General features: G+C 39.8%; 3 protein-coding genes across 3 annotated transcripts in view; 2 read left to right on the top strand and 1 right to left on the bottom strand.

Annotated features, from left to right (window-relative positions):
- The window catches only part of LOC144075575 (retinoic acid receptor gamma-A-like), a 61,713-nt gene extending 49,682 nt beyond the window's left edge, over positions 1–12,031 (bottom strand). Inside the window, exons 1-2 of the mRNA XM_077602769.1 lie at positions 11,943–12,031; positions 11,360–11,482 (exon numbers count right to left, since the gene is read on the bottom strand). The gene's annotated coding sequence lies outside the window, so the exon portion shown is untranslated. The remainder of the gene's footprint in view (positions 1–11,359; positions 11,483–11,942) is intronic.
- On the top strand, positions 1,297–9,598 carry nr1d4b (nuclear receptor subfamily 1, group D, member 4b). Its single transcript, XM_077602743.1, has 8 exons — positions 1,297–1,772; positions 5,528–5,839; positions 5,916–6,004; positions 6,095–6,239; positions 7,207–7,760; positions 7,849–8,034; positions 8,157–8,367; positions 8,450–9,598. Exons 1-8 carry the CDS (start codon positions 1,754–1,756, stop codon positions 8,644–8,646), a joined length of 1,713 nt encoding a protein of 570 aa, XP_077458869.1. The 5' UTR covers positions 1,297–1,753; the 3' UTR covers positions 8,647–9,598.
- Positions 12,032–13,115: 1,084 nt separating the features above from the next.
- Positions 13,116–17,486, top strand: faim2b (Fas apoptotic inhibitory molecule 2b). The gene is made up of 12 exons (XM_077602806.1): positions 13,116–13,320; positions 13,645–13,690; positions 13,968–14,035; positions 14,110–14,174; positions 14,786–14,839; positions 14,921–14,971; positions 15,062–15,101; positions 15,185–15,222; positions 15,333–15,420; positions 15,866–15,961; positions 16,688–16,741; positions 16,870–17,486. The coding sequence occupies exons 1-12, from the start codon at positions 13,306–13,308 to the stop codon at positions 17,017–17,019; spliced, it is 765 nt and encodes a 254-aa protein (XP_077458932.1). The 5' UTR covers positions 13,116–13,305; the 3' UTR covers positions 17,020–17,486.
- The last annotated feature ends 5,110 nt before the right edge of the window (positions 17,487–22,596 follow it).

Raw genomic sequence — 22,596 nt, 5'->3', positions numbered from 1 at the left:
GACATGGTCAAAAACACACACAATGACAGACAACACAATATGACTAACAACCGACATGCATTGAGTCTTGTAAGGTTCCAATTTCATATGATGATGGAGAAACCTGGGGTTGCTAATAGCAGCACATACCACTATTTTTTGGACTTATCACATTGTTGTCTTTTCTTCTTCTCCCATTTGGAAAGAAGAATCAATAAAAATACATTTAACCAATAATAAGGTTTAGTTGAAACAATGAAGAAGAAAAAATTAATTCATTTGGAAGGAGCCCAGAAGGACAGACAAAAGGTGCAGTATTGAACACATCCCTGAACATACTCATACAATTCATCAGAAAGCACATTGTATAGCTTTAGAGGGGCAGGATCAATGTTTAAAACAGGTGCCCTTGTTAATGCCTTGAAAAGTCAATGCTCTTCAATGATTTTCTGCTGTACATTGGCAGTTTAATTGCATGGTTCTGACGGAACATGTTAACAATCAGGGTCTCTTGGTGTCTATTGGACACTTTATTGGAAAATTGACGGATCGAAACTCTTTGTCACACCATTGTATAGAGCCAGGCTGTAAATGTGTTGAACACATTTAGAGAGTGGCTACTGTCCCTTCACAACATTCAGATTGCTTACACGTGTGAAAAGGCCATGCATTGAATTTTGGAACACACTCTAGTTGAGCTAATGATAATTTTAGAATAAATAAGCCCGGCGGATCAGTGGTTAGCGCCTCGGCCACACGGTTCGATCCCAGGTCAGTCCTCACTGTGTAGAGTTTTTGGATGGGCTCCAGCACCCACTGTGACCCTTGTAAAGGAAATGAACGAATGAATGATTTTAGAATAGACGTCCAATGTAACTACCAGCTGTTTTTTTTTCAATTCCTCAGTCTGACACGCAAATACAGGTGGTCGAGACTCACTGCCCTAGTGTGAAAGAGGCTTTTCCCTCCAACAACAGATGGAACATTTCACACGGAGTGGGACATCTCCCTGGCTCTTCTCGCACCCTCCGCCCCATCTAGTCGCAAGCCCAGGCAGCCTATTTGCATAAAATGTGTGTCAGTAGGGCAGAACTGGCTCACATGCCATGCGCACATGCAGTAGAGCTTAAAGCAGCATTCCAATGTGCAAACAGCCCAATGTGCAGTCTCCGAGCGATGTGCCTCAGCCAATGAACGGCCGAGGACGGGCGATCGGAGTGGGGGCGTGAATAGGACGAGGGTGGGGGCAGAAAGAGAGAGACGGAGAGAGACGCATCAACAACGGGCGGTGGAGGGGACACGAGAAAAGCAAAGAAAAAAAACGGTCACATTTGTCAGGCACCTGAAAACGTGCTGGTTATTTTCAGGACGCGTGTTGCTTATTGATGAGAGGGGAGTGTTTAAACTACTTGTACTCTAATCATGTTTTCATGGTCACTGTACAAGCAGTTCAGTGTGACACAAACCCTTTGAGGAGCACACCCATACAGTGCTATTTGCCGCGCAGGTTTTTCTTCTCTTCTTCTTGGACTGAATACTGCGTTGCTCTATTTTCTCCTTTTTAAGAGTTTTGCTCTGGAGCTCAGATTTTCTCAAGATTGCCTTTCTTACCAATGCACTGTGTGCATCCCTGATCTTTTGATCTGAGAGATACATCTTCTATGCCTTGGCGATTCAGGACTCTTTCACCTGTCTACTAAACTCCTCGGCAAGGAACAGAGGCGTTAAAACAAGAGAACAAGAAAAGTGACGTTTGTTTGATCTGCTAGCAGACATGGAGAACAGCCCTGGAGGTACGTGTACTTTTCTATTAATCCAAAGCTAATGTGTCTCAGTAGTAATTGTGTCATTTACGCAGTTGATAATTCGGACTTGTGAATGCATAGTTGGTCTATTCCAAATATTATTATTTAAAAGATAAAATGTAGAAAAATATGTCAACGAGGAAACACGGCAAAAGTGTCTGGCTGAAGGCTGCAAGCGAGGGAATAAAGGAATAGCGTTTATGAAAGAAAAAAATGATAGCAGCTACATATTCATCATGAGGACTTTTTATGGAGACTAAATCCCTTTTGAACAATTGCATGTAAACAAACTGGCATGGAATGAGACCTAAAATGCCCCCTGAGCATGAGGATTCCCACACCCCAAGCCCCCCATTTTACTCTTGCTACTAGTTAATGGTGATCTCGCGTTATCAAGCACACAATATGGTGATGTGGAATAACTATGGTCACTAAAATCACGCAGAATTCCCAATGGAGCCGTTCTGACTATGATCACGTCTCCTTGGGCGTTAGATGTTCTATTCCTCCTAAGTCTGGTGCATCATGGGTAGAGGCGGCGGTGATATTACTCGTTATCATGCGGCCTATTTCCGACACGCAGCCAGTCCCCGCCCCACATTGAGCGGCAAGCACGTGTAGGAAGCTCTTCATCCACGTGCTGCGCATGATTTCGTTGAAGCCCGCCCCTCGCAGACGCTCCTCTCTAAAGAGGCGCGTGCATGCTCCTTTGCTCCCTCCAAAGCCCAACACGGGGATTCCGCTGTATTCGCAACGACTTTGGTCAGTGGGTCAAAGAGTTTTAACCCTTTCATGCAAAAATTATGACTTTTTATTTATCAATAGTTACAGGAAACTCATTAAACTCAATTCGCTACCATTGAAAGCGCTTGACGTCCATTTTTTTTTTTACAAATGAACGCTCCTTAATTCAGTTGAGTTGGTTAAACGTCTGGCCTATAATGGGTTAAAGCAGTGGTCCCCAAACTATTCCAAAAAGAGACTGTGTCACATACTACACATTAGGAGTCACAGTCAAGTGTAGTAAACGCGTTCATCCTATTATAGTGAATTAAACTCAGTAAAGTGGTACTTTGACTTTTATTACATCAGTGAGTACTTCTGTTAAATAAATAAAAAATGGATCATGTCAGGCACAGAATTAACATTTAGAGTGGCCAACATGAACCAAAATGTGATATTCATATATATTTATATACATATGTTGAGAAAAAGGTTGGGGACCACTGCCATATAGGGCTAAAAGGCAAATATACACCAATCTGTCCAAAATTGTTAATCCAAGGGTTTGTAAAAGTTTAATAATAAACAGTGGTATTTAAATATTAGATGCTGTAGGTGTTTATGTCTATCAATTATCTACTCAATATGCACTTATCCTGTTCAGGGTCACAAGAGACCTGGAAATTATACTGGCTAACTTTAGGTCAGACTGATTGTCGGGCAATCGCAGGCAGATGTTAATGCTCGTCTAAATATCTGAATGCGTCACAAATGTACCCGACGTAGCCAAAAACATTCATTTCAGATGACGGAGAAACAAAATCAGCAAGTTACATCTTGAGTCAATATTGACCTGACCATATAAAAGAAAAAATACTGTTCCTTTTCCAATGAAATTGGTATAAACCATCTCTTTGGTGAGTTAAGTACCCCAAAATGTGTTGTTAATGAGATTTAGTCATTGCCATATAATACTTAGCTGCCACTACAGAACCACCCCTTTTTAAAAGTACGCATAAAGCTAGCATTTGCACGTGGATAAGGGTTTACCACCCATGTACGACTCTGTTCACACAGAACAAGGGTTGGAAGGGGTAGGGGGGTTGTGGTTAAAGTGCGGGGTTTCTCTGTGAGTCATGTTCTGAAATTAATGTTTATACAGTAAGCTGGCCATAGTCAGATGCCTAAGAGGCGGGAGTACACGAGAGGGTAAGTCAGGAAACATCGGAACGAGGGAGGGGGTGGTTTGTTTGGTCTAATTTATAGCTCTTTTGACCCTGTCCAAGTCCGCATGTCACGTGTTGCAACTTGTGCATGACTGTGTCATCGTATTCCAAGAGCTCTCTCTGACACCTAGTCAAACTGGATTCCAGGAAGTGGTTTGGGGCGAGTAGAATAGGGGATGTTTTTACAGGAGGGAGTGGGTGGAGATTGTTCTACTGAATGAAGGCAGGAAGTGTGTACCATGTGAAGGCCGGCGTGACTCAGGAGGAGCACGTTTTTAAAAGTTGACCTTGTTCATACGCACGCAGGCAAACAGAGTTGAGGAAACAACACATGCGTGTCCGTGAAGTCAGAGCCACACATGGCAGTAAGCCATGACTACCTGGCGGCTCACTCACTGTTGACACGTGTACGCACAGGAATTAAAGAGGCAGACATTTAAAGCTGCACAGAAATGCAGCACGTTTCCCCTAGTAGGATGAAAAAAAAAACTGGAGCAAGTACCTGATTCAAGGTCATCAATGGAAAATGTACACATAAATTATACTATAAAAGGCAATGATCCAAGGGTAAGCACTTCTCTACAGAATCAAAAAGTAACTTGATTCAAATAGCTTAGGCACAAAATATATTAAATGTGATGTTTAAATTGTTAGTATTTAATTCACCCTATCATCTATTAAATATATCAATTCACCCCGAATGTAATTAAATCAGTCTAATAGGCAGCTCTTTCATATCCACCAAAAGCGAATTTTTACTCAATTTGCAAAGCTCATGCCACCATTCCATAACCTTCTGCCCAGTTTGCCAACAGATAATTTGTAATGTAGCCATTTCCCACATGCGGCATTAATAGCCCGAGTATTCCCAACGTGATCTTGCCCTAGCGCTTATTATTTTACTGCTGCTGTTGTCTACACGAGACTGCGCAAAAGAGCCTTGTGAGTCGGGCGGGAACTGTGTCAAGAGTCCATGTGAGCTGGCGGTCAGGTGGCTGGCGGATAAATGGGTCTGCGTGCTCTGAGCCAGAAAGGAGCGGGGGGAGGTACAGAGGAAGGGAGGGGTGGAGGATGGAGACGAAGGGAGGGGTGGCAGAAGGCGTAAGGGCTGTGCTGAAGTGAAAGCGAGGCAGCCGGGAAGGGAGGGAGGGAGGGAGGGAGTTGGCAGGCTCATGCTGCACGTGAGAGGGACTCTTTTATCTGGTGGGAAGAAAAGTGTCTGCACAACAAGGGGGATGGCTGCAGTGAAGCTGAATGCGAGGGTAATAGGGCATTTCCAACTGATGTGACATCCAGAGACAAAGGCCAGTTCATGGCGCGTATGGCATACATGAACCTACAGTGACTGACATGGTACTCTAAATAAAGGATAATTATTCCGTTTAACCCTTCCTGGAGCGTTATATAGATTAAACGTATCTTGCAAACTAATGTGTTTTTTAAAGAAAATTTATATCAATTGTGATGTATATTATCCCTTTGTGAAGTCCATGTTTTGGATTTATCGAAACCTCAGAAGTGGGTTTTTTTTGGTTTTACAATTATATCACAGGCTAAATCTAAAAGGTCTCAACACAGGTTCCAGAGATTGGCTACTATTCCATTTTTAGCCATTGGAGAAAAAAAATCTTGCTGAAAGAACCAGGTCATCGTTGGCCTACATGAGGGCTAAAACCATATTCATTTGTTTAGCCATCCTAAAATGTGATAAGGATATAACAACTGAAGAAATTGAAAAATGAAATGGGTCAACTGAGTTTTTTTTTTCCACCAACCCCTTTGTGTGTTCCTCAGGTGGTGTCATCCTTTACGCTGGCTCCTCTGGCAGCGCCAGCCCAAGTCCCGGTAGCCCCTCTAGTGGATACCAGAGTCAATCACCCTCCTCCCACTCACAGCCCTCATCCCCAGAGGGTGTCTCCTTTCATGAGATTGGGGCCATGAAGCAGGGAGGGGAACAAAGGGGAGGGACGCCTTCCCCGAAAATGGTCTTCCAGTTTCCAGAAGTGAACAATGCTCCATCTGCCCAAGTTACGACAGTGTCATCAGCCACCTACTGCCATCCCACAGTGGCCAAAAGACCTTGTGGTTTTACAGGCACCTTCCCTAGTAAGTAACAGCTAGCATTCTCTGACCTGACCGCTTTATCCATTGTCCCCTTTCTTAAACAACTCTATCTTCACAGAAACAGGTGGGATGGTGCTTTTATGCAAGGTGTGTGGAGACATTGCATCTGGGTTCCATTATGGCGTCCACGCCTGTGAGGGCTGCAAGGTGAGCCCCCCCACAATGCAATAATGATGTCCCCCAGCTCCTGTTCCCATTTTTGCCCCACAGATTTAACTCTTCTTGTCCTTTCTCCAGGGTTTCTTCAGACGGAGCATTCAACAGAATATCCACTACAAAATGTGCGTGAAGAATGAAAGCTGTCTCATCATGCGCATGAACCGAAACCGCTGCCAACACTGTCGCTTTAAGAAGTGCTTGTCCGTGGGCATGTCCCGAGATGGTAAGAAAACAGAGAAAGGAGATGCATGCAAGCATAATTTCTATCCTTTCGTTTTATCCTCGTTTCTTCTTGAATGTGGAGTCTCTTTGATTTGTGGCAAAAGGGGAAAAGGAGTCCCAGTAGACATTAATCACTGAGAAGTGGACAACGGTAGTTTATTTTTGGCAATTGGGACACGAGAGTTTTGGAGCCCAAAATCGCCCCCCTCCTCCCCTTTTTTAAAGGCAATCTCATATTAACGTTATTATGATTTGGTTCTATTAATTATAGCAAAATAGAGTGTACCAGCTCAGATATTCCAGAAATAAATGTGCCCTTCATTGCATTTTTTTTTCCCACTGTAAGGCTTCAGCCTCTTGGGAGAAGCGCAAACTAGGTGATGATAAATCATCTTTCTGGAGCAGAAATTTTTAGTTGACCCCAAAAAGCCAGAATACAGTAGTGAAAAATCACCAGGTAACTGGGATAGTTGCTTATTCGTTTATATCTATCACATTTGAATGAAAAGTAGCACCTATGCCTTTTCACATTTCAAATGTATTTTTGCCTTCCACTTTTTTACCTGCCTCTCATCTATTCAACCTATTCTCATGCCAATTTGAAAAATAACATAATATTTAGAACAGTTGACCCAGTAACCTACTTCTACAAAAGAGAGCGGCAGCACTCAACTTTGACACAGAATGCAAAGAAAGACTGGGGGGAGGTGTGACAGCATATAGCAAACTATAAATAGTGCTGTCAATGGAGGAGTCGTAAAAAAGGGTGGACTGTAATGCTGGAGAGTAGGAAAAAGCTCTCAAACTTTTCAATGCGTAGAACAGTTTACAGAATACAGGCATTTGAGTTTCTAATCTAAAGATGTACATTCGAACTAGGTTAAAGCGGTTTTCTGATTTTTTTTTTTTGCTGCTGCGAAGTGCATTCTAACGGTAGATGCTCCTTTTCTCTTCCTCTCTTCCTCAAGCTGTGCGCTTTGGCCGTATTCCCAAACGGGAGAAGCAGAGACTACTGGATGAGATGCAGAGCTATATGAACAGTCTTAATGAATCTGCCTCCATGGAGATGGAGATGTCGCCTCCCTCCGACACTCAGCGCAGCCCAAAGAATTCGACGAACGAAGGATCAGCCTCCGTAATGCAGTCCTACCAGAGCGACTTAATAAACAGTGAGAAGAAACCTCTGAAGAGGCCTGCCAGCGATAGCAACCATGGCACTTCTTTCCAGAACAGTCCCATGCAGGAACGCGTTCCCCGTCACATAACAGCGCAGGCACACCATACGTTTCAAGCAGAACTGACACCTGCGTACAGTGCCCCTTCAAAGTGTCCCGTTTCCCACACCAATAATGATAACACGACGAATAACAATATCAACAATTCCAAGTACAACTTCACCAATCAGAATCAGTGCCCCGTCCGTGGTGGTCTTTCATCTCAGCACTATGCAACCAATCTGAAGACTAATTCTCAGAACCAAAATTCCTGTCCTTGGAAGTTAAACGGCGGAGCCAAAGTTCTGGTGAGTTTTCATTTATTTGTCTCAATACTCTTCACATCAGTGCTAGGGAGGAATTGCATATAATGCCTATTTTTTTTCCTCGTAACAGGCATGTCCGCTCAATTCTTGTCCGGTGGCTCCAGCCAGTCGCTCCAGTCAGGAAATGTGGGAGTCCTTTTCCCAGTGTTTTACCCCTGCTGTTAAAGAAGTGGTGGAGTTTGCAAAGAGTATCCCAGGCTTCCAGACTCTTACCCAACAGGACCAAGTCATGCTACTGAAATCTGGCACTTTCCAGGTACGGTTCCTTTAATCATGTTACATTTGTACGTTGTATGGAGACCAATTATTCAAAAATATTCATGTGGATTAAGATTTATCTACTCCCTTTGACCCTAAGATTGCTTTATTTGCTTGCAGGTGCTGATGGTGCGGTTTTGCTCGTTATTTGACCCCAAGGAGAAAACGGTGACATTCCTCAATGGGCAGACCTACTCCTTGGCATCACTCCGGGCATTGGGCATGGGTGTTTTATTGGACGCCATGTTTGACTTCAGTGAGAAGCTAGGATCTTTGGGCTTGGAACCAGATGAGATGGCCCTCTTCATGGCTGTGGTGCTAGTTTCAGCAGGTTAGAATTTGCCACTGAAAATAAAACCACCTCATTCCCCTTGTTTTTAAGGTCATTTTCTAACATTATTTTTCATTATTAGATCGCTCTGGTGTAGTAGATGTGGGAGCAGTGGAGCAACTGCAGGAGAATCTCATCAAAGCCCTGCGTACGCTCATTACGAGTCGCCGGCCGGACGACAGCACCCTCTTCCCAAAGCTGCTGCTACGTCTGCCGGACCTGCGAACCCTGAACAACCAGCACTCCGACAAACTTTTAGCATTCCGCATTGATCCGTAAACAAGCACGAGACCTGCTGAGATGTCCGCTCCGGAGCGCTTCTTGGCTTCTCATCAAGAAAGGCCCTGCCACAGATGTTGGCCTCTGCATGACAGATCAATGTTGTTGGACCATGGCCGACTGCGATGGCGTGAGAGAGGGGACTTTGAAAGAAAAGGATGCACGCATAGCAGGAGGTGGAAGCCCGTCAACCCGACAGATCTCTTGCTTCCAAGACTGTCAGTAATGACTTCAAACTGTGTTCTTCCTGGTTGGTTCACCAAATTTTTACCACTCCTCTGGGGAGCGCTCTGTTGATCCCCTACTCTCGACTTTGTCCACACTCCAGCCCGGACACAAGGCGTCTGTACAAACCTCTACCAACGATGACTTTCGACTGTACATTCACACCTGAATTGTAAATGGCACGCTACAGATATTACAACGACCCTCAAGCCAGTATAGATGATAGCAATAGAAATGACCCAAAGTTTCGAGAAGGGTTTATGTATTCCCTGTCGAAATGGTTCTTGCTATCTTCACATCATAAGTAAATCACCTAATTGTGAACGGGAGGTGTTTAATGATGTATTTTTAAAAATTGAAATTAAGTTGTATTGTGTTGCTACGTGCTAATCAGGGAGAAAATATCGTTCGATAAGACGGAGTCTGATGAGTTTTCACTAAATCTGTTCTGAAAAGTTTTGTAAATATTATGCTTGTTGGTAGTTGAAAAAGTCTTGGATATGTTAATGAATATGTTAAGTATTGTATTAAGCCAGCCTCATTAACAATATACTATAAATTGCTCTATCGACTGCATTTGAACCATGCACTCTGAGAAGAAACTTTTTATTTCAGAATATATGAAAGAACTAAATGTATTGTCAACTGACTGCATCACTTGTGTATATTTTGTAACTGTTTTGTGGTTACACCATAGAGTACTATTATTAAATAATATTATATACCATTTCCTTTGTCCTCTATCCATTTTTCCTTTCTAACAAAATGCTACCATCTTCAGTGCCAAGGCATAACGTAACACAACACGTGAGGTAACCTAGCAACTGGTCTAAGAGGCCTTACAGAACCACCAACGTGGATAACCGCTTCATTCTTAAGAATGTGGTAAGAAGCGAATGCTATATTAGAATAGATTTAGGAATGGATAGTATTTAATAATTATAAATCAGGCCAAAAAAAAACCTGTTATGCTAAACATCTAGGAGGAGTTTTTGCAAATAAACTGATTACAGACATTAATTGTGCTTAACACTATGAAAATAAGCAGTAGTGGGTCTTAATGTCTCTCCTAGAAGTCCTGGAAAATGTGAAATTGGACAACAACATTGCTTATAAATGGTAACAGACTACCATAAGCATATGTTTCAATATTAGTTGTGTAGTTGTTTAGAAATAGTTTGAAATGAACCCAAGTATGGACTGCTGCTCTGCTCAATCGTGATGAACAACTATGAACTATCATTATTATCTCTTGTGATATAGTTTTCTCTGAGCAGCAGTTTCTGAGTTGATTTCATTTGTTTTTAAACTACTTTATTATTCACATCGCAATCACTGGTGAGACAAGGAGAATTAAATCATTTTTCTTTTCCACAGTAAATTTCTGAAATCTGCGAGTAATTCCTACCAATCATGATTTGATAATTAGGAATAAAACCTTGGCCACAGAGCCAATCCTGTATGTAAGGGAATACCAGAAAGACAAGAGGGTCATCAACTTTGACATTCATTTACCTTGCCGCAGTGTTAGAAACAAATGCCACTGTCTGAGAAACATCGTATTACAAAAGCTGCTATCATTACACATCAAATGATCTTTGTGTAATGTTAAAATTCACATATCTGCCATACTTTGCCTTTTATTCAGCCTTTTGTTACTGTCCCAGCTATGTCTCTATTGTGGTTGAAAGCGTTTAACATAAAGACAAAAATATCTTATAATAATAATAGTTTTACAATAAATACAAATTTGACGTGAGCCTGCTCTGCAAAAATGTTACTATGTTTACAATGAACATTGGAAGGCCTTGAGTAGAATCAAGGAGAAAGCAGAAGGTTCTTGTCTTCCCGGTCTTAAATTATATAGTTAGTAAAAGCTTTCAGCACAGCCAAAGTCCTGATCTACTGCGAACCACCACAGGATATAATTTATGTTCTGCTGGATCATATTTCAAGGAAGGGTTTTAAAAGGGAAATGAGCATCAGGCATGGCAAAAAAAGCCAAGAATTCAGTTGCTTCATGAATTGTTTGAAAAGTTTGAAAGGGATTCTCTAGACTTTTGGTACCCATTTATATTTTTCAGTTGGGCAAAATGGTTGAACGGTCTTTTGAAAAATGCATACAAATTGCCTTTGTCATTTGCTACCACCTGGTGGAAAAATGACGCAACACAAGCAGAAATTGTACAGCGTGTATGAATTCTTCAATCAAAAAGTTGCTTCATTTAAAGTATATATTTGCAATCAAACAAGCAATCCATCCATCCATCAACAAACTATGGTAGGACAATTGTGTGTTTATAATTCAGTCCAAACAAAGAAGTGATTCTAAACATCTCAATGAAATTAGTTTTGCAACTTGGGATGTACAAGACAAAAATAACCAAGGTGAATTAAATTAGAGAGCCTCATGTTTAATTGAAATATCAAAATGACATGACACTAATCATTTCAATACATACTTACATACGTATGTATATGTACTCACCATCGTCTTCACAATTGTTTGCTGGGTTGAGGAATGGCGACGATGACGATGACGATGAATCCACCTTCTTCCTTGCTTTTCAGAATGACGCCGTTGGTGAAATCACTCGTCACTCAAACATACCTGACCCAATATGGAAGTGGGATATTTATTTAATAAACACATCAAAACTTGTTTTTCATTTAAAATATAATTCATTGTTATTATTAGAAATAGTGATAAACAAATACATTTGTCAAAAAGAGTGACTATGACACAAATGACCCCAAAAACTATGACTTGATAGCAAAAGTGTTCAAATGCACTTTAAAAAAAAAACTTCGAGTATTTTTTTGCATTCAAAAACATTGTTTTTCTAAGATATAAAATCGTTTTTTGATGGAAATGACTTTTTTCATTGTTTTTGTTTGAATTTTAATAACGGAATCAATTACAAACATTTCTTCAATCAAATGAGTCCAGCTTCTATCAAAGAAACCAAACCTATTTTCAGTGTTTTTATTTTATTTTATCAAAGTGAGGGTTTGTTTGATTAAAAACATATTTTGATTGAAGCTACTATACTGTACCTACTATATTGTACCTCAGAGGTGGCCAAGTCCGATCCTCGTGAGTCCCTATCCAGTCTGTTTTCCACATCTCCCTCCTCTACCACACCCGAATCAAATGATCAACTCATCAGCAAGCTGTCTAGATTCTAGAAGCTTCCTACCAATCCCGATTATTTGATTCAGCTGTGTTGGTGGAGGGAGACATGGAAAACAGACTGGATCGGGGCTGTTGAGGACCGGACTTGGAAAAAGGCAGACTAAACCCTATATACTGGTCGCCAGTCGACAAACGACAAATCTCATTATTAAATTATGCAAAGGTCTTACGGACTTCATAATGTTCTTAACTTCCATCTCATTAGTTAGAGCTGTTACCAAACCAGTCTCTTACAAAACGTATGATGTCAGAGATCACCTAGTTAATGATTATAGTTGAAAATGAGAATCCATTTTGTACAGCAAATAAATGAACACTTACTTGCTGCTTTCTCACTTTTATTAGCGCACATATGCATGCAGTCAGAATGTGAATAATAGTCATTCATTCATTTTCCGAGTCCCCTTTCCTCACAAGGGTTGCGGGGGGTGCTGGAGCCCATCCCATCTTATTACGGGCACCAGGCGAGGGGCTCCCTCTACAAGTGGCCAGCCAATCACAGGGCACAAGGAGACGGACAACCATTCACACTCATAACTAGAGGCAATTTAGAGTGTTGAACCAGCCTACCCTGCATGTTTTGAGGATGTGTGAGGAAACTGGAGTACCTGGAAAACCCCCACGCAAGCCCAGGGAGAACATGCAAATTCTACACAGTAAGGATTGACCTGGGATTGAACCCACAACCCCAGAACTGTGAGGCCGACACCGGGCCACTGCAAATAAATATAAAAATTGCAATATATTTTTATGCACACGCCAACTCTCAAACATAATTCTATACACGTGTTATTTAGATTTGTAAATCATTTGGGTTATTTTGGTTCCTCTTGGATGATCAAGAACACAAGCGGGAGGACTGGTTGATCATTTAACAACACACAATATTTAGAATATGGAATAGAACAGTCTGTCTGGCTGTGTTGCAATATTTTGAGACTACCTGTACTTTGCTAGAACAACCTCATTAGGAAGAAGAGAGTGGAGGCTGTGGATCAGGGTTAGAGAGAGATTAACCACATGGAGGATGGACCCTAAAGCTGCTGCATAATCCGCACAGTCGATTCAAAATCCCGGTGACAACTCGTACACTTTGACAACATGCTCACAATCAAATGAGGACGACAACACTGACAGTTGTCTAACTTTTGGATCTTGGTTTTGAAAAAGGGACCACCGACATTACCATTTCTAACATCTTTCTTCTCTTTCCTATTATCATCACAAATTGGACAACCATGAAAAAGGAAAAGGTATGTTGTCATGCTAAACCAGTGATAAGTGTTCAACCCAGCTACCAGTTGTCAATATGTAACCATGTGAGGGAAATATTCTCTTTGTTATTTGTTTGAAAAAAAATCATGTTTTGAGAGTAAATGATTTACAATGTTGCCTTCCCATGGATGGAGGGCCTACACATCCAATCTAATCTGCTGAACTAAACATTGAAGTGTGTGTGAGAATTGTGCCTGACATCAAATAGACCCTTTAAAATGAGATTGTAATGTACAAAAGAAGTTCTTTTTTGATAGGCTATTATAGTATGTGCTTTTAATAAGGACTCTTCATCTCCACAGATCAACACTGACCATGAACCACCAACGTATCAGGAAGCGACGGAGGGTAAATGCTGTGTTTTCTATTTGTATTCCTCTCATTACTGCACAAAATAAAATCTAAAGTCTCTTTTAAAAATGTAAAAAATGCTTAAGGCCACAGTTTGTACACAACAACAACAACAACAACAGATGTACAGAATGTGACATATTTTTGTGATTGCATCTAAAAGCTATTGGCTGAATAAAAATAGATTTTATCGAAAATATGTTGTATGTATGAAATAAAAGTAAAAAAAATGGAAGTATATGTTGAAATATTTTGTGTATCTGTGTTCACAAAGGTTATGAAGAAATGCAGGCTCAGTTTTCCTGGGATGATCATACCATACGGCAGACCTTCATCAGGAAGGTACATTGTCTTTTAATAACGATCCCAGAAATGTAGATAGCATCACATGATAAAAATTTGTGGTTTCTTTTTAGGTCTACGCTATTCTCATGGTCCAGCTCTTAGTGACCGTGGCTATTGTTGCCCTCTTCACATTTTGGTAAAATCATTTTAAAATAACAAATATACATACAATGCAGTCAATGATCACTTTACGAGGAACATGAGCCAATCTTATGAGCCGATACCGAACAAAGATGGAAAAATAATCATTTTTTATTGATGTATCAACAATACCTATCTATTTATGTCTAAAATGCCTTTCCTATTTCTGCATCCTCACCCTCTTGCTACTGTGACAACGAAATTTCCTGAATACGGGATGAATAGTCATCCAATCCAATCCAATCCAATCCAATCCAATAGAGGGTAAAGATTAAATTGCAAAAATTAAAGTAATTAAAAGGTATTGAGTCATTATCATTTCATTCTGGGAGTGAGTTGGGTTTTACAACAACTATAGCCAAAATAACCCGAGGCAAGTGGCGAGTACATCTTTTGTTTTGTTTATTCGATATCGCCTGGATGTCAAATTAAGCAAGTGGCTTTGACCTCAGCTTGAAAGTTGCAGCTTTCCTCCAAGCGCTGTTTATAAGTCATGGGCAGAAAATCAAAATTTGTGATGTTACCAACCCAACATTAGCTTGCCCATAATTGAGCCAACATTGATTTTTTTTGTCATGTGCTTACTATCTCTATTTGTCATTGCAGCGCACCTGTAAGGTTCTTCATTCAGACTCATCCCAGCTTGTACATGGCATCTTAGTGAGTTCAAACACGTTGTTACATTTCATTTCACTTGGAAGTGTCACATTTTTCACTTCATTTCTTGCCTTTTCTGGACAGTCTCGTTTTCTTCGCCACTTATATCGCACTGTCCTGCTGTGGTGACTTGAGGTAACGTCACTTTTCAATACTTGCTCCTGCTCATTCAAATCTTTTTCTGAGCGGAGTCATAAACAAGTGCCCTCCATTCCACCCCGACAGGAGACAGGTTCCCTGGAACATCATTTTATTAGTTCTTTTTGTGAGTATCTCTTGATTTGGAAGCAGAACTGTAACGGACGGGTGTGTAACCGGAGTGAAATGTTGCTTTCCATCCTTGCATAGACTTTAAGTATGGCCTTCATGATGGGATTTGTGTCGAGGTGAGTTCATATTCAGGTCACACGGATACCAAATTTTACTGTCTGCTTTGCTCTGTTGTAGATTATCCTCTCCCCCAAAACACATATGACTAAGCTCTGTCTTTCTTCAGTTTTTACAACACCAAGTCAGTGGTTCTGTGTTTGGGAATTACCTCCCTTGTGTGCTTTTCGGTCACAGTCTTCAGCTTCCAAAGCAAGGTAAGAAATAAGATGTAATGATAGACCAGGGGTGTCAAAATCATAATAATACAGCAGTTATTGTAGGTCAACTTTGTATAGTTTTACAAGCACATTTTGTTTCTTTAGTCATAGAGAAATGTGTTACCACATTTTTGAAATAATATATCCATAGGCCAATATAAGTCAATACCTTCAAGGAAATACCTGGTATTCTTCAGTTGAGCAAATACTTTGCTTCAGGTCAAAATATGAAATATAAATGCAGTAGTATGCAGAAGTTAAGGTGAATTAAAAAAATATGGAATATATTGTTGAATTGCTTGTGAAAAAAAGTTTCTTTGATTTGCCAATGGAATAGTGACGATTCACTTTTACCATTGTAAAATATGCACCCTCTATATTGCACGTACTGTAGTACTAATATTAATGCTAATGTTCTGCATTTTTCTTCACCCTGTTTCAGATTGACGTGACTTCCTTCCAAGGAGTCCTCTTCTCATTATGTATAGTCATGTTGCTGTGCTCCATCACCCTTTCCATCGTCATTCCCTTTGGATATGTAAGTTCTCATTTCTGAACCGCTTTATCCTCACTAGGGTCGTGGGGGTGCTGGAGCCTGTCTCAGCTGACTTTGGGTCAGAGGCAGGGGGACACCCTGAATTGGTGAACAGCCAATCACAGGGCTCAAGGACACAAACAACCACTCACACTCAGACCTAGGGGCAATTTAGAGTGTCCAATAAGCCTACCATGCATGCATGTCTTTGGAATGTGGGAGGAAACCGGAGTACCCGGAGAAAATCCACACAGGCCCAGGGAGAACATGTACACTCCACACAGGTGGAGCAACCTGGATGAAAACCCAGGTCCACATCGCAGAAATATAAGTTACATGTAAAAAATAGAGTAGATTTTGTCAAGATGTTGCAACGGCGTCTGACTTGGAATGGATTAGACTTACAGATAATCTTTTTGAAGTGCTACACCAGGGATGGCCAAACCGGTCCTCGAGGGCCGCTGTGGGTGCAGGTTTTTGTTCCAACCGATCCAGCACAGACATTTTGACCAATGAGATTTCTGAAGAAAACAAGAAGCACCTGACTGCAATCCACTGATTGCACTTGTAGGACACCCGATTGGTGAAAAGGTGTCATCTTGATGGGTTGGAATGAAAACCCGCACCCACTGCGGCCCTTTGTGGAATAGTTTGGACACCCCTGCGCTACACCAAAATTAGCACCATGCTATCCTTCTTAGCAGTGTTTGAAATATCTTGGTTTTGCAGGTTCCTTGGCTACATGCACTTTATGCCGTTTTAGGAGCCATCCTCTTCACTTTGGTGAGAAACACAATAACTAAAAGAACTAAACTTCTACCGAGCTGCAGAAATTCAAATTTGGACTACGGAAGTTTATATTTCTGATGAATATAATAAACTATTTCTTACATTTTGTACATCCTGTACAGTTCCTGGCATTCGACACTCAGATGCTATTGGGCAACAAGCGATTCAGCATCAGTCCAGAAGAATATGTGTTTGCCACACTCAGCATCTACCTGGATATAATCTACCTGTTCAGCTTCCTGTTACAAATTGTGGGAGGAGGTCGCGACTGAAGCCCCTCCTTATATCCACGCTATCCCTGTCCAACTCTATTAAAGTCAACAACCAATTTTATTCATTTCTTTTTAAACCTTTGTCAGCCTTGTGAGTGTTTGTGTGCACATACTGTGTGGCTATTTGTGTGACTTGTGACATAATAGCAGACTCTACTCCTCAGGTTGGATTGTGCTATGCGGTGTTGCAGTCATCTATGATGAGTTCTTCTTTCATTCTTTAAATACATTGTGAAGTGAGGACAAGGTAAAGCGTAAACATACTCTATTTCAGTCTGGCAGGGTTCACAAGTGCTTAAGTGCTAAGTGCAAACATGTAATCGAAGTTGATGTGTCGTGTACTGTAAATTAGCAATGGAAATGTAGCATTTAATACAAACAAATGAGTGTATTTAACTGAAGCACTTTAACTGTAGCTATTTTAAAATATATGTGATGTTAAAATAAAATAAAAAATAAAAAATGAATTCCCTTTTGGCTTTTTGATATGCTGAATGTAATTGCCTTTTAGGACTTAAAATCCATGTGTTTCCTTCAACATTAATTAAATGTTGGACAATTCAAAAAGTGACAAAATGACTGTTCTCGCTTGTATTAATTAGATTTGGGTGTGCAGGAGTCATTTCATGCTCAATTTGGGCCACATATAAGATACACAAAGTAGTGAATGCACAAATCTGTGTGATTTGACTCAAATCTCGCAAACAATAAAAAGAGATTAGGCAGGCACGATAACTCTAATCAAAGGAACAAAGCATTTTATTAAAAAAAATCAATTGACATTTTCAAATTCAAAAAGAAAACCAAGGGAGAAGGAACATCTTTTCTGAAAATCTATTACAAAAAAACAACAACAAGTTGCAGACACTTTTAGAAACTCTGGCACAGGAAGACAACAGCCAATTAATTGGCTTTGCAAAATAACCAAATATCAAAAGCTCTTTCCTCAAACAAAACTGTACAAAATGAGTTCTTGTATAAATAAGAAAACTTTTCCTAAACAGGAGATGGGAAGCAACCAGTGCATTTTCAAAATCTCTGATTAATAAGTAGTATTTATTTCTTTTTGTTTTTTCCATTTCTGCAGGTGAATATGAATGATTGTACAAATTCCTATTTTTGATGTATTACCAAGGCTAAAGATCTAGAAAATGCAGACTGGGTAACAACCTATAACCAGTTGAGAAGTCCTGTTTTAGCAGCAAAACATTTTGAAGCTATGAATTAAGCTATCAATCTCTCTACGTACGAGTCAATTTTATCAAACTGGTGCAAGTACAAATAAGTGCATGACGAGAAAACTATGGACCAAGTAACATTTTGCAATGCCGTTACCTTCTTAAGCATCATAAGTGTCAGATTTGCTTATAATTTGGCCGGAAACTATCAAATAAACACTGCATTGTAACAAAGTAGTCATTTCATAGCTCCAAAATCCTTTTGTGTGTGTGTGTGTTCAACAGTAGGGCTAACATATTGAAGAACATTTCTTTCATTTAAATGTTTTCCATGATATATTCCTTCATGGTGCGATCGATTTGGACAACTTGCTAGTCCCGGTGTGATGTGAACAGTTTATGAAATCAAAAATAAATGTCAAAAAACAAACACAAAATCACACAATAAACAAAATGATGTCAAAAACAATTGGTGAGGGGGACTGTACAAAATGTGTTCTCTCAAGTTCCAAAAGGTGCTGATCCTGGAAGCCCCCTAAAGCCCACTACAGTTTCATTAGGAGACCGTTTACATCCACTGCAGTCTTCCCTCGGATGCTGTGTAAAAGCATTAAGCTTCCTAATAACTTCCCACGTGGAAACAAAAACACTTTGGATTCTGAGTGCATGAAAAGGCCGTTCATTCATTATAAAAACAAAACAAAAACAGTTTTTCCAGCTTGTATCGCACTGCTTGTTGAGAGTAACTTAGTATTAACGTGAATGTGTGTGTGATGACAACATCTTTGGTTGCACAAATAAACAACATAGACAGTATACATGTAACAAAATAAGAAAAAAACGTTTTCACTGGATGAAAATGTGGTGAATAGAGAGAAAAAGCTTAACTCTGGCCAACAATATTTGTTAACTGAATGGCTTTCCAACGAGTTGGTTTCCTGTCTCATGTGGTGACCATCCCTAGAGAGCTAAGGCAGTTAAGAAAGACCTTTAAGCCTTTGCTAGAATTAGAATGAACATTTCTAGATTACTCTGTGTCCCTCTCACATTTTAGGCATTCATTCCCCTTTTCCATTTAACAGTACTCCAATGGTAGCTTCACTTCCTGCAATAACAGATGCTAACTGTTATGTTTTTAGTATTGCTCAACGGTCAAGCACATTTGATATCACTTTGTCCTTAACCTCTTCCGTGCAGTAAATGTAAAAAAAAAATCTAAAGCATTAATCTGATGTTGCAGTGACAAAAGAACACTTAAAATTTCCCCCTTCAAAAATTCTTGTTTGTAAAAATCGCACCAAGCTAAATAACCCACAAAAACAGAATGAAGTTTAAAAAAAAAAAAATTTAAACCATATAAAAATACAAATCAAAGTTACATGGTCTTGTGTGGCCTTTTATGGTCCTACACAAACAAATTAAAAATATATATTTCAATTATTGGCCCATTACTTTACAGACATTCTTCTTTTTACGTTGATAAAAATAAGAATTGAAAAACTGTTTAATTTAATTGGATTATTTTTGATATTTACATTTGTGTGACGACCTTAAAATGAAGATGGAAACAATAAGAACAAAAAAATTCGTGAAGGGGAAATCATTTTCCATGCCACTGCAGAATTTAACAGTGTCAACTGAGCAGGCTTTACTACAACGACATGAGATGATGCAAATGTGTGATGTCAGCACCAGCATGGGAGAGTGACATAGCTTTCCACGCCAAACGACAGGAGAACCCAACATCAAGCGTTTTCTATTGTGCGACACATGCAAACATGACGGTTCCCTGGTGCTGCAGTAAACTATTATTACACGCTCAGAAGTAACGCTTTTTAGCCGGGGCTTTATTTTACTGTGTGTACTTTTGAGGTGGAAAACCAATCGCTTAAACTCAGCCTTTCATTTATGTGTAGACTCTCCAATGGCACTCGAACCGTCTCGTGATGAATCTTTGTAAAAGCCAACATGTTTACAGTGTATGATGTGCGCGTGAATGAAAGCATGCGTGGACGAAACAGTGTAATATGGCCAAAGCCTTATCTTACGCTGCAAGACTAATGCAGCAATATGAATGTTTTGAGTCAGCAAATGAAGTTCGTTTGGTTCAGCTATCCACATGAAAAGGCTTCTTTTTTTTCTTCTTTTTTTTGTACAAAAAGGCTCAACAGCACAACATCGGTACAAAAGGAACAGAGATCCGTGTGAATCGGAACAAGAGAAAATGTGACGTCGCGCAAGAAAACAGCAAAACTAACTCCTAAAAAACATCTAACACTACCTCCACAACTAAAATGTCATCTACTTCTAAGATAATCAAAAATAAGGCAAGTTAGCTCAAAAGGTTTTCAAGTGACAGTCAAAGGGAAACACAAAACTTTTTACAAAACACAAAACGACAAAACAATCAATGACTTCAAATCAGGTGACAACAGCAGCATTGAGAAAAGACCTCCAGCTCCCTTTGCAACCAATCACTCTGAAGAGAATGTGTAAGTCTTCCGTTTGAGTTCCCTCATGTTCATAACTCAAGTTAGCAACAGCGGTTCTTCCTCTTTTGCAAAAAGACTACCAGTTGAATGATCCTTGAATAGTTGCTTCAACAAAACCGCTTAAAACCACTTCTCAACAGGGCCATGAGAAGTGTGAACAGGTGTCATGCTGATCTACAGCCTGTGTGCATTGCATACACAGAAGATAATAAAAGCCATGAACTCACCGGAAACGGGAGAATCATTCTTTTAAATTTGACCCTTTTCACCACTGCCAGACTGTCTCTTCTTAGGATTATCTTCAGCTCCACAAATTGAAATGGAATACGATATAATAAAAAAGGGTCAAGTGAGATTAATATTGTTGTTATTAAAGTTGTTTTTGTATATTTCCCATGTAAAATGGCAATTTTGTATCAGATCCATCTTCTTTTGACATGGACACATTTACCAGAAAAGATGGAAAAGCTCCTGTAATTAGGCCTGAGAGTCGTCTGCTGCTTTTGATCATACTTAATTGCCGAAATAGGGACCCTCAGATGTGTCAAGCTCGATTATGCCACACACTGTGGTACTTGTTTGTTAAATTTAAAAAACTAAGAAAAAATAAAAGACTTTGTATGACTCTATCCAATGCATGACAAGAGTAAAACTTGTCCGTTTTGGGGTTTATTTAAGATTACATTTATGCAATCATTTTATGAACAGCTTACCCCCACAAGGGTCACGGGGGGTGCTGGAGCCTATCCCAGCTAACTACAGGCACAAGGCGGGGGACACCCTGAATCGGTGGCCAGCCAATCGCAGGGCAAAAGGAGACGAACAACCATTCACGCTTACACTCATACTTAGGGGCAATTTAGAGTGTTCAGCCAGCCTACCCTGCATGTTTTTGGAATGAAAAACTGAAGCACCCAGAAAAAAACCCACCCAAGCAAGGGGAGAACATGGAAACTCCAGAGTAATGTCCAAACTTGGAATCGAACCATCGACCCCAGAACTGTGAGGCCGCCTTATTTAAGATTACGACAATCTTAAATAATAACACAATACTCATCTCACTCTATATTGCATTATTCATTTTTTTCTTACATCTTATTCCATTAATTTATAAAGGCAGCAGAAGGGAAGACAGAGACAAAAGTTCTGACTGTGAAAAGGTCACAGTTGCCAAAAAATGTTAAACTTTTTTCTTTCTGGTCTTTAGAGACTCCATTATTAAATAAACTTTTGTATAAAGGGTTAAATGGTCTAAAAAAATCTGGGGAAAAAAGAAAAATAAGTCAAATATAAATAGAAATAACTGATTGTCTTTTGTTCACATTCTTTTCTCTCTTTTTTAAGAAAATAAATCAAAAGTATAAATAAAAGGTGTTCTATCATTTGTGCATGAATAGAACTGTCTGCAGCAGTTAAGGAAGAAGTAGCTTTAAACGGTTTGCCTCCCTTGCCTGCAATGACCTTATATCCAGCAAAAATGTTACTTCTTTAATTTTCTTTTTAACCTATACAAACTGTTGCCCCAATGCTGTAAATATAATGTCAAAGAATCGACATCAGAAAATAAAACACGTTTGCATATTTTACACCAAAAAAAACACATTGTGTTTTAATGCTTTTTTTCCAATCACTCTAAACATCCAGGATGCAATTTTAAAAATACGTTTGTTTGTTTTTTATATTACGTGCATAAAAAATAACGCTCTTTTTTTTCTTTTTTGGCTCTTCACTAATCCTCCCCCCTCTTCTCTGACCTTTTTTTATTACGTGTTCCTTTTTCAGATATCAAAATAGATCCTATTTTCTCCGGAGTTTACCTCCTTTAGTAGTTCAACTTGTGAGCAGGGATGTTCAATGACGAAGTGGTGTCTTGTTTCTTTAGAATGGAAGAAAAACAAACAAGCACG

This window comes from Stigmatopora argus, chromosome 6 (genome assembly GCF_051989625.1).
Source record: "Stigmatopora argus isolate UIUO_Sarg chromosome 6, RoL_Sarg_1.0, whole genome shotgun sequence".
Classification (NCBI taxonomy): domain Eukaryota; kingdom Metazoa; phylum Chordata; class Actinopteri; order Syngnathiformes; family Syngnathidae; genus Stigmatopora; species Stigmatopora argus.
This window is presented reverse-complemented; position numbering and strand designations above follow the sequence as displayed.

Bases quoted from the DNA above. Each gene is read 5' to 3' on its own strand.
- nr1d4b (XM_077602743.1), top strand. The intron at 7,761-7,848 runs GTGAGTTTTCAT...TCCTCGTAACAG, and splicing joins ACGGCGGAGCCAAAGTTCTG to GCATGTCCGCTCAATTCTTG. The intron at 8,035-8,156 runs GTACGGTTCCTT...ATTTGCTTGCAG, and splicing joins TGAAATCTGGCACTTTCCAG to GTGCTGATGGTGCGGTTTTG.
- faim2b (XM_077602806.1), top strand. The intron at 14,036-14,109 runs GTACATTGTCTT...GTTTCTTTTTAG, and splicing joins GGCAGACCTTCATCAGGAAG to GTCTACGCTATTCTCATGGT. The intron at 15,102-15,184 runs GTGAGTATCTCT...ATCCTTGCATAG, and splicing joins TCATTTTATTAGTTCTTTTT to ACTTTAAGTATGGCCTTCAT.